General features: G+C 45.7%; 1 protein-coding gene across 1 annotated transcript in view; it reads right to left on the reverse strand.

Moving 5' to 3' along the window:
• Positions 1 to 595: 595 nt before the first annotated feature.
• LOC309566871 (alpha-N-acetylgalactosaminide alpha-2,6-sialyltransferase 2-like) overlaps positions 596 to 12,284 on the reverse strand; it is a gene marked incomplete at its 5' end in the record, with an annotated part of 84,738 nt that continues 73,049 nt past the window's right edge. Inside the window, 3 exons of the mRNA XM_082272219.1 lie at positions 596 to 783; positions 3,483 to 3,582; positions 9,892 to 9,975. Of these exons, the coding sequence (XP_082128345.1) occupies positions 613 to 783; positions 3,483 to 3,582; positions 9,892 to 9,975 (355 nt within the window). The 3' untranslated portion in view covers positions 596 to 612. The remainder of the gene's footprint in view (positions 784 to 3,482; positions 3,583 to 9,891; positions 9,976 to 12,284) is intronic.

Raw genomic sequence — 12,284 nt, forward strand, 5'->3', positions numbered from 1 at the left:
ACACCTGCTGTGCCCATTACGAGGGGTTCCCACCATCCCTGTGCTGAGTTCCCAGGTCTGTACACCTGCTGTGCCCATTATGAGGGGTTCCCACCATCCCTGTGATGAATTCTCAGGTCTGCACACCTGCTGTGCCCATTACGAGGGGTTCCCACCATCCCTGTGCTGAGTTCCCGGGTCTGTACACCTGCTGTGCCCATTATGAGGGGTTCCCACCATCCCTGGGATTAATTCCTGGGTCTGGAGGATAAATCGGGAGGAGGGGAACACACAGAGGAGTCAGGAAGGACATGAGGAGATCTTGCTGGTGGAAGTCCTATGAGAAGCCAGGGACTGATGCAGCCCACCAGGCTCACCTGAAGCTATAATCTCACTTTGGGGTGGTCTGACTGTTTTGAGCTGAGAGTATCCAGCAGTCATTTCTTCTCAGTGACGGAATGTCGGCTGATGAGCCCTCAGCTCCTCACAAAGAGCACAATGTAGTCACCGGGTGATGAGGCTGGTCATAAATCTGGGCGGTTGGGGAGGGGGGGGGGGGGTGACACATGCTCGGTGTCTTCCAGGCTCTTCCATTTCCCAGGTTGGGACTTTCCTGGGTGTACAGTACAGTTTTCAGTCCCTCATGTAGAGGGTGATGACGCCCGCTTTGTGCAGTTCCTGCCACAATTCCATCTCTTTCCGAAAATTGTGGTTGGCGTAGAATTTCACTCGATGGTATGTGGCGTCATAGTAATGATCGGAGAATTTCTCGTAGTTGGGGGTCATGAAGCCAAAGGCGCTGACCTGAAACGGGAGAGAGAAGGTTAATGAGAAGGTGACAACTATCAGCTAGATAATCAAATACCAGCAGACCCATACATTATACAATCTGATTGTACAATCTCCTCCAGAGCTACCAAAACTCTTCAACCTTTTATGAGCTTCTGACATATCTCATACGTCAGCAACAGCAGGGGAGGGGTATTGCATACATTTCCAACTGTTGGCTGTCAGGTGGAAGCGTATATGTACGGCCAACCAATCACTTTCATGCCTCCCCCCACCTCTTCCACAAGAACCCTCCGCCATGTTTCCTGGGCTCTGCTGTCCCACCTGCAGACCTGCATGATGGTGCCACCCTATAGAGGCTTCTTCTTTTTGAGGACCCCCCATAAAGGAACCTCTTTATTCAGGAGGCGGAGTCATCACCCATTGGCTCAGTTTATATGGGCGTCAAACTTTGCCGCCTCTCTGAACAGCGACCCGCAGTGATGTGGCTCCCAGGGCCGGAACAAAGGGTGGGCAGGAGGGGTGGCTGCCTTGGGCACTGTGGCATCATGTGAGGTGGGGGGCACCACAAGGAGATGTGGGGGAGGGGATTTATGCTGGGTGGGAGAATTTGGGGGGCAGCAGGGGGTTACAATTGTTTTAGGAGGGGAAATGTGGGGGTGTGTGCTAGGGAAGGTGATTTGTGTTGGGAGGGGGGATGAGGGAAGAGGATTTGTACTGCAAGAAGTTATATGGTAGAGGGACTTTGTGCTAGGAGGGGAAATTTTTATGGGGGAGGGGGAATTGTGCTAGTAGGGATGATTGGAGGGTATTTGTACCAGGAGGGGAAATGGGGGGGGGGGGGAGGGGGTTGGTGAGATTTGTGCTGGGAGGGGGATTTGGAGTGGGGGGAGAGGATGTGGCATCATGTGAGGTGGGGGGCACCACGGGGAGATGTGGGGGAGGGGATTTATGCTGGGTGGGAGAATTTGGGGGGCAGCAGGGGGTTAGAATTGTTTTAGGAGGGGGAAATGCAGGAGTGTGTGCTAGGGAAGGTGATTTGTGTTGGGAGGGGGATGAGGGAAGAGGATTTGTACTGGAAGAAGTGATATAGTAGAGGGACTTTGTGCTAGGAGGAGACATTTTTAATGGGGGAGTTTGAATTGTGCTAGTAGGGATGATTAGAGGGTATTTGTACTAGGAGGGGAAATGGGGGGGAGGGGGTTGGTGAGATTTGAAGTGGAGGGAGAGGATGTGGCACCACAAGGAGATGTGGGGGAGGGGATTTGTGTCGGGTGGGGGAATTGGGGGGGGGGGGAAGCAGGGGGTTAGAATTGTTTTAGGAGGGGAAATGCAGGGGGGGGGGTGCTAGGGAAGATGATTTGGGTTGGGAGGGGGGATGAGGGAAAAGGATTTGTACTGGAAGAAGTGATATGGTAGAGGGATTTTGTGCTAGGAGGGGACATTTTTATGGGGGGGGGGGGGTTATGCTAGTAGGGATGACCTGGAAGGAATACGGGTGAACATGTTGGTGTGCGGGCGCCGCTGCGGGGGCTTCTTTCTAAGGTACGTTTTTCATAATGAGCTACAATGCGATACATACTAAGCTCATAATGCCTTCATACTTGCCAACTGTCCCGTTTTTGCCGGGACGGTCCCGGCAAATAGGAGCCTGTCTCGGGTAATTTACATTGTCCCGGCAATGTACTTATTTACACTTTGCACTTTATTTATATTTACATATTACATTTTTTTGTACGGTCACACCTGAGCGCATTTCACACTTTAGAATTGCAGGGAATTGTGATGAGAATTTTAAACTTTAGGCAGAAGTAGTGCAGCTGAATGGGAGAATTATTCAAACTCTGCTGCTTTGGCCTCAAGTTTAAAATTCCCTTTTCAATTTCCTGTAATTCTCTCTTTTTTCAGTAGACCCTATAATCTGATAAGTAGGCGCAGATTAATTATGTGGAGTGGGTGGAGCTTCAGGGAAGTGGGTGTGGTAAGTAATTGATAGCTGTGCTGAAAAGTGTCCCTGGAATTTTTTTTCAAATGTTGGCAACTATGGACCTAGACTGCGGCAAAGGTAATGTGATCACAAGATGACATAAATTCTGTATTATTTTTTTTACAGTAGCATTTTTCTAATACAACTTTCAGCTATCTGAGCTCAAAATGTAAATGTCGACTTTCAGGTCACGCCCTCTTTAGGCCAGCTGACGCAACAGGGCTCCATGGTGCCGTTTTCTTTTCCATTGGTGATTGGGTGAGAAGTCATCACCTAAATGTATCTGCTACACTTGGAAGTGCTTTATGATGGAGAATTATTGTCTGCAACCATAAATCATGGGGAAAATCAGTGTTTTCTTGCAGTACCAAATGCAGCCACAAGTTGGCACTCATGCTTCATGTTTCATGTTGTGCCTAATCTAAAGGTGAAAAGTTGTCTGTGATCCAGTCTTCAGTCATACATTTAGATTATAATTTATGGAAGAACTCTACAAGCTAATATGCAAATTTAAACTGGCCTTTCATGCTTATTGTTTATGGGGCTTTAATAATTGTGCACATGTGAATTTATTTTTTTTTTGTTTTAACTGAATAACTGAAACATTCTGTGAAACAGAAACTGACAGATGTTGGCTGGATGTTGTGATTTTGGTGAGATCTTCGGTTGGCAGGAATTGGTTTTCTTGGCTCTAGTGAGGAATGGTCCTAATGAAGAGCTCCCTCACCTGGTCACAAGTATGTATAGCAGCTAGAAGAATGGAAGCTCCAGTGGAGGGTCTGTATATATCCCGGTTCTTCGTGTTAAGGATGGGGGTCCAGAGAAACCTGAAAAGAGAGCAGAAAGCAGCGTTAGAATCTATTAATGGAAAATCCAACGGGGAATGGGGCAAAGTGGTCCCCCCATCACATCAGAGATCCCCTCCCCTCACATCAGAGATCCCCTCCCCTCACATCAGAGGTCCCCTCTTCACATCAGAGTCGTCCCCCCATTACATCAGAGTTGTCTCCCCCCCATTACAACACATAAGACCCCCCCCCCATTACTTCACATCAGAGTCCCCCCCCCCCCCCCATCACATAAAAGGTTCCTCATCACATCAGAGGTCCTCCCATCACATGAGAGGTTCCTCATCAGAGGTCCCCTCTTCACATCAAAGGTTCCCCCCCCAACACATCAGAGGTTCCTCATCACATCAGAGGTCCTCCCCATCATGTTAGAGGTCCCCCCTTCACATTAAAGGTTCCAGAGATGTATAGTAACTAAGTAGAACTACTTCACTACTATACTTAAGTACCGAAAGGCGGTATCTGTACTTTCCTAGAGTAGAATTTTTTTCTCCTACTTCCACTTTTAATTCACTACATTTTTTCGATGATTTCAATACTTCTACTCCGATATTTTTTTTTTGTGCTGCATAGTTACTCATTACAATTATAAAAATTACCACTGCCAGAACAGTAGATGGCAGTTTTCATGAAGCTCAAAACATGTATTATCAGCGCATACGAAAATAAATGCTACTGTATGTATAAATAAAAGCTGCATTTGAAATAATAAAAAACAATATGATGTTCAAACTTTTGACTTCTTTAATAACTACATAACACAGTACTTGTACTTTTACTTTCAGTACTTGAGTAGCAATTTTTTTTCATAACTACTGGTACCTTTACTTTCAGTACTTGAGTAGCAAAATTTAAAAAAAAAACTACTTGCAATATTTAAGTACAAAAAATGTTGAATACTTTAGTACTTCTACTCAAGTCACTTTTTGATCGAGCACTTCCACTTCTACTCAAGTCACTTTTTGATAGAGCACTTGTACTTTTACTCAAGTATGGGTTTCGAGTACTTTATACAACTCTGAATGGTTCACATCGCATAAGAAATGTTCTTATTGCATCAGAAGTTCCCTCATAGCATCAGAGGTCCTCCCCATCGCATCAGAGGTCCTCCCCATCACTTTACAGTCCTCAGTACACCTGCCCATCACATCAGAGGTTCCTCATCACATCAGAGCCCCCCCCCCTCCCCCCATCACAACAGAGGTCCTCCCCATCCAATCAGTGGTTCTTCATCAATCAGAGATGTCCCCCCAATCACATTAGTGTTCTCACTCTCCCTGTCCTATGTATGGCAGAGGGCAGGAGGTGGAGCAGGCCTTGATGGATGCAGAGCAGGTTCACTTCTAAATGTTGGGGTGGCCCTAGATCAACGCCATGTGTTACTATAGTTCGGCTGACCGCCAGCACCAAAGAAAGTTTTGACGCTGGGTGTCATGGACGCTCATTGGTTGTGAAGGTGTTGGTGGCCGGCCCGACTGCTTCCCGGAAACACAATATTCAAATATGGAACAAGTTGCTGTGGGCTAGGTGGACTCTTGTACTGGGCCAGATGTGATCCTGGGGCTCTCGTTAGTTTGCAGACCCCCCTCCCCCTGCACATCTGCCCCATTGCCCCCCACTTCTTGCCCTCTGTCTCCCGGTAGTCTGATATGAGGACAAGATGCTGCGGCATGCAGAACTTGGTGGCGGTTTTCTTTAGTTGGCTTCAAGACGGAGTCTGAGGCTCACAAATGTGTGTGAAGGTTCAATGAGTGGCCGTGGAGACTTCTCCTCCTACAACGCCTCAGTCCTACAGCAGAAAGCCTTTGTAGTATTTGGGAGGTTCTCTCCAGTGCAAATATTACAATGCGACTGCGGGAAACTCCTGATGGGACCAGAACTTTGTACCTGAAAAACATGACTCACCCAGGTGACCCTAATGTGAACCTGCAACAGCAGAATATCATCAGCCCTGACCTCTGAAAGTGTAACTCCATCATTAAAAGGCTGCCTGAACCATCCATGTACAATATCTCACAAAAGTGAGTACACCCCTCACATTTTTGTAAAGATTTTATTATAACTTTTCATGTGACAACACTGAAGAAATGACACTTTGCTACAATGTAAAGTAGTGAGTGTACAGCTTGTATAACAGTGTAAATTTGCTGTCCCCTCAAAATAACTCAACACACAGCCATTAATGTAAAAAAATGGTGAAAACCAAAGGAAACTGCACAAAGGAATAATTATGTGATAAGGCTAGATAGCCACATAAATAATAGTGAAACGTGAAAACACAATAAATTGGATTTTTTGAGGAACTTCTTCCCCACTGTGAGCTGCAAACAAAAAGCTAAAAAGCTGTGACAATTTTTAAAAAGGTAGGTATATTGCGCTCAACATGTGACATATGATAAATAAAGTGCTAGTGCAAATATAAATATCAATATGGATATATAGGAGTTTAAAAGTTTCTGAGATTGCTTAATATCAATAAAAAGTCCATAAAAGCAGCGACAATGAATATGATAAAAGCATAGACTTGATAGAAGTGTTAAGAGCCTCCACCTCCACACTTTCACCCAGTTTTCATACAAGGTACTTCTTACCAGAAGTATATGACCCCTTGATTATAGGGGGTCACATAGGCATATTGATCCAATAAATATACGATCCTCAGCTCCAGATTCCCTCAATCGCGGGGTAAGCTTTGAGACCAAATACAGGATCTGGCTGATGGTGTCCTGTTCTGGAGGTTGATGTGGAGCTCCTCTGATGACTCTTCTATGGTTGGGTGACTTCTGACTCTTTCCAGCACGGTGACCGGACATGAAGGGGGAAATCTCTCCCAACTCTCGGCTTCTCTTCCTCCTGCTCACAAGTGTCCACAATCAGGAGAAAGTTCCCCTTAAAGTGTCATTCCATCTTGTGGGGGGTCCTAGGCCTGCAATGTGCAGACTGTAGACATGAAGCTGATTCTGCTCTGACCTGTGTGAGGATCTTCTCCGTCTCTCCTCCGTGTCCCCGATGGAAGATGGAGGCTTCTTGTCCTGGCTGAGAGGTGTGAGGGCCCAGGACAAGAAGCCTCCATCTTCCATCGGGGACACGGAGGAGAGATAGAGAAGATCCTCACACAGGTCAGAGCAGAATCAGCTTCATGTCTACAGTCTACACATTGCAGGCCTAGGACCCCCCACAAGGTGGAATGACACTTTAAGGGGAGCTTTCCCCTGATTGTGGACACTTGTGAGCAGGAGGAAGAGAAGCCGAGAGTTGGGAGAGATTTCCCCCTTCATGTCCGGTCACCGTGCTGGGAAGAGTGAGAAGTCACCCAACCATAGAAGAGTCACCAGAGGAGCTCCACATCAACCTCCAGAACAGGACACCATCAGCCAGATCCTGTATTTGGTCTCAAAGCTTACCCCGCGATTGAGGGAATCTGGAGCTGAGGATCGTATATTTATCCTTCAGAGTCCCGTGCCCGTGACCGTCAGCTTCCGTGCGCGTGCGCGGGAGTGACGTTACCGCGGCTCCAGCCAATCAGATGGCCGGATGCCGCAATCCCGGAAGACGGGCGACTGGACATGTCGCCCGTCATACAGGTAAGCGGGCGGCACGGCGGGGGCTCGTTCTAAGGTAAGTATTTCATAATGAGCTAGTATGCGGTCAAAACATGCATATTCCATGGATCTGTGGAAGGACCAACTGGTCAAGCTTTATTAACCGAACGCCCTCTGAAGTCTATAATTCAAGTACAATATGAGTGTGAGGCGCTAGCTAATACAAGATGGCGGAAGAACCAAGATAGGGACCAAGAAATCCCTCTTCATTGGGATCAACGTCAAATTAGATCAGATAGGGACCAAGTAATCCCCCTTCATTGGGATCAACATCAAAGTATTTTAAATGGGGACCAAGTAATCCCCCTTCAATGGGATGATTGGGATCGACGTCAAAGTATCTCAGATAGTGACCAAGTAATCCCCCTTCATCAGGATCAATGTCAAAGTATTTTAAATAGGGACCAAGTAATTCCCCTTCAATGGGATCAATGTCAAAGTTTCTCAGACCCATTTTTTAGAGGACAATCTCTCAGAAGAGCTAACCGTGGCGTCTCATTTGGTGTTTACTCAAGATTTTGGTATCCGATTCCGAGAAAATGAGAAACTTTGTCCAAGCCCTGATGAAGGGGATTACTTGGCCCCTGAAACACGTTGGAATAGCACTGTTCGTAGTGTTGTCATATTGTAACCAATATTAAATGATTATTAGATGATCATTTGGTGCTCTATATATTGATTCCACTCTGAAGTCTGAAGACTACCTTAGAACCGTCATAAATACTGGGGGTGGTTGCTCTATCAGGTACAAACTGACCTCCCTCTCATTTGATAAGTTGGTGCCGGGGCTTTAGGCTGTGGAGGAGGGAGAGGGAGCCATTGCCAAATACCAGGTTGGTCCAACATGAACATCAACCAGAGGGGGGGTGCCTGGCACTACTCAAGTTTGGGCAACTATTTCTGGTATGTTTAGAGTCGCCATAGACTGACAGATGCAGGATTCTGCAGACAATGTCAATCAAGGAGAGCTGGAACATGCTGGGACCAGCTGGTATGCCCCGGGCGGGTTTGTGCTGAGTGACAAGAGCAGGGATTTGCAGTCTGATTGCAGATATTTTCTAAGAAGTTGTAAAATCTCTCTATGTGATAATAGGTTCCTCGGAAAGTTCAGAGTGATTGTGTCTGTGTAGAGAAAATATCAATGGCCCAACTTGTGGCCGAGGATCATGGCAGCCTATTGATTTTCATTGAATAGAGACTGTAAATGGCTGATAGTTATCATATCTGATTGTTTATTGTACTGAACTTTGAAAGCGGACCTTCACCCTCCTCCAGAGATATTTTGGCAACATGGACTCCCTTCCCTCCCCCCTTTGTTTTTTGCCAGCCCCACTACCATTTTTACCCAGGGGAGGATGAGGTGTCCCTCTTCCTGCAGCCTCCTTGGATCACCCGACATGTATCTCAGGAGGCCTCAGGAGCGGGAGAACACATGGTGGTCGCATCATCAGGGGGGGGGGCTGGCTGAATAGGCAGCTGGCTACTGATGACTGAAGAGGACCAAGATGGTGCTGCAGGAACTGAGCTATTGCATCTGGATCTGCTGGAGGTGAGTATCTGAATGCAGGACAATGCTGCAGATCCTCTACACATACATACACTGCGGTTCGCAAGTGGTTTACCGGGGTTATGGCTGAAGCTATCAGCCATAACTGTGGTATTTTTTTTTTTTTTTTTTTTTTTTTTAGCCGGCGGCTCGTTTTATAATGAAAGCACTCTGAGCGGCTGGAATGCTTTTAAAAGCAGCGGGAGAGGACCCCGGTATTTCTGGGGATTACTGTTTCCACTTTCGCATCTGAGAAACAATCCAACGGTGCGGCCAGCTGGTCACAGAGGTGATAAGACTAGATCCTCATTGATCGCCTCTATGGTCTTGAAGGACCAGAGCAACGTCATGACGTCACTTCTGGTCCAGGGTGGAAGTAAAAAAAATTTTTTTTACTATTCTTTTGCTTTTAAAGGTAAAGGAGGGATTTTGGTACAGGGGGGAGACGTCCCCTCCCGCTCCTTGTAATGACAGCCGAGCGGCTATGGGCGCCGGTATCGGGGTGATGCCTCTAGCTGCAGGCATCACTCCGGTACAAGCACTTTCCCCAAATATCGGTAACCTTAGGGGCCGATTCCGATATATCGGGGAAAGTGCATATCGGTCCTCAATATTTCGGTCGATCCCTAATTCGAATCGATTCATATTGCATTTGAATCGAATTCCATTCTAAATCCAATTTATTCTATTCGAAATTCGAATTTTAGAAGATGGTTCTAATCTTTCTATTCCATTGTATTCTATAGTTTTTTTCTATTTTATTTTTTTCTTTTCTATTCTAACTTATTCAATTCAAAATTAGAATTTCGGAAAACAGCTATGTTGTTATATTCTTTGTATTTTGTTATATTCTTTCTATTTTATTCTATTCTTTTCTATTGTTCTATTCTTTTTTTATAATTCAAAAATCGAATTTCAGAAGATGGTTATTGTAACAGATTCCCTATGCTTGTATCCAAGGCCAACATTTTTAGTTTTTGAACAGATTAGGGAAGAGTTAGAGCCAACTTTATTTTTTGAAGGGAAAATGTCCCTTGTGTCTTAGAGACACGCAGAGAGAGGCGGGGGCTGGTACAGGTCAGCTGATCCTCGGGATGCCCCTCTCAGACAGTCCAGACCCCAGGCTGGATGAGGACTCACCTGTTTCTCAGGTAACGCATGAAGTCCGGGTGCAGAATTTTGAAATGTTCCGTCGTCAGGTTTGTCCCAAAATAGCGCAATGGACTGTGGAAGAGAAGACGGATGTCAGTGATCAGATGGGAAAAATCATTCACAACCTTCATTCAGAGCTCCACATAAACAGCAAACCGCAATGGCTATTTCAGTGCTGCTGACCTCCTGCAGCCCCTTTGCAGCTACTTCCTGTCTACATGCATCCCAGCGCTGGCTGCATCAGCGTTAAAAATCGCTGCATGTATGTTCTGCATTACAGAAGCTTTCTATCTGCCATCAACTACATAGAGCAGGAGCTTGCCCGATATTCATTGAAAAGAGTGCTTATATTTGTCCTCATTTTATACTGATAAAGCTAAAGGAAATTTTACAATCAGAATATAAAAGGGGGGAGGGGGCTGTTTTTAAAAACATTTATTGCATGAATGTCAGAAGCATTCCTGCTGTGAGCTGGACGAAATGCACCTGTAATTTTTCTAATAGATGAATTCCTAAATAATCAGCTCCATCTAGTGGCCGAGCGGTGGTATCGTTTTCTGAAATACCATAAATTATGTGCCGCTCATGGGGATTATCTGCGTTGTATCTATTTGGAAAAAAACAAATACAATTTCGTAATGTACACGCCACACAAGGAGCAAACTATTTGTACTATAAAATCATACAATTTATTAGGTAACAAATGTTAAAAGAGTTTATGCAATATGTATGCATTTGAATAATTAAAAGCAATAATAGTGCTGATAGAGTTCACTGTGTAGAATCATACACCAGAAGAGAATGCTGGTAAGAAGAGAATGCTGGTAAGGTAAGTCTTCATGTGCCTACGTGTTTCGTCAGACTCAGCTTCATCAGGGCTTATGAAGACAATACAGCACTCATCTCAGCACAAGCGCAACACCAGCACCATAGCTCCGTGGTCGGAGCTACAACATCAAGGGAACCCTACCAACTACAGATAAACCACGGATGGTAAGTAAGGCATATGTGTGTAAGGACCTCCTAATATGCATCAAGAGGATAAGATAAGGAGTCCTTGATATCTAATGTAAGCCCACTATTGATTCGCAGTGTGCAATTCATTTATCTGATACAAAGAATTAGGGTCAAAATCAGATTCGATTTGGAAAAGTCAAGGGATGATTGGACTAGAGGCTAATGCCTGCACTGTAAAATGGTCCCGTTGTCAAGACCACCGAGCTACCTGGACGCTGGGACCATTTTACAGCGTGGGCATGTAGATGGCCACATTTGATCTAAGGATTTGAGGACATCTAAAGGAGCCTCAAGTTCAATCATCCCTTGACTTTTCCAAATCAAATTCAGTTTTGACAATTCTTTGTATCCTATGGATGAATTAATTGCACACTGTGAATCAATAGTGGGCTTACACGAGATACCAAGGACTTCTCTCTCTATCCTCTTGATACATATTAGGGTGTCCCTACACACATGTGCCTTACTTACCATCCGTGGTTTATCTGTAGTTGGTGGGTTTCCCTTGATGTTGCAACGCCCACCCAGGGAGTTACAGTACATGGAACATGGGGCGCATCTGTTGGGAAAATCAATCCTCAATGGTGATGGAGAAAGGGGGGGGGGGGGGAGGGATGAATAGGCTTCTGTGATCATGCAGGGGGTACCACTCTGACACTGGGGCGGGTCTTCTGAATTGGTAGAAGCGACTCCAACTGACAAAAGCAAGAAAAAGGAGAGGGCACCTCTAAGTGCAGCTAGTAATCCCTTTATTTGCACATGGAGATTCAAAAAACATATAAGATGGGCGAATATGACCTCATCACTCGGGGTCCATTCCCGACCTATCCTCCTAGGCCATCCAGCAGTGAGGGGAGATGGTGGAGTAAAGCAGCCCAGCCAGGGGCAGTTCTTCAGTCTGAGGCTGCCATGGAACGCACGCCTCACCTGTGGACCCCACAAGACGAAGTGACATCAGGGGGCGGTAACGTGTTTTGGAGCATGCGCAGTAGTGCTCCTTCGTCAGACCAGTGATAGGAACAGAAGATGCCTGGAAGTTAAAGGGAGCATGGGACCGGAAATAGAAATATCGAGCAATTGAACGGCCAATAGAGGACGAGGCACAGGGACAGGATAAGCTACAGGACTGGAAGTATAATGACATTAGGAGAACATAACAACATTTTAAAAACATTATTAGTGCTGGTGTTACGCTGGGCTGAGATGAGTGATGTATTGTCTTCATAAGCCCTGATGAAGCTGAGTCTGGCGAAACGCGTAGGCACATGAAGACTTGCCTTACCAGCATTCTCTTCTGATGTATGATTCTACACATGGAACTCTATTAGCACCATTATTGCTTTTAATTATTCAAATGCATACAT

This window comes from Pelophylax lessonae (assembly GCF_965119305.1).
Source record: "Pelophylax lessonae genome assembly, chromosome: 11".
Taxonomy (NCBI): Eukaryota; Metazoa; Chordata; class Amphibia; order Anura; family Ranidae; genus Pelophylax; species Pelophylax lessonae.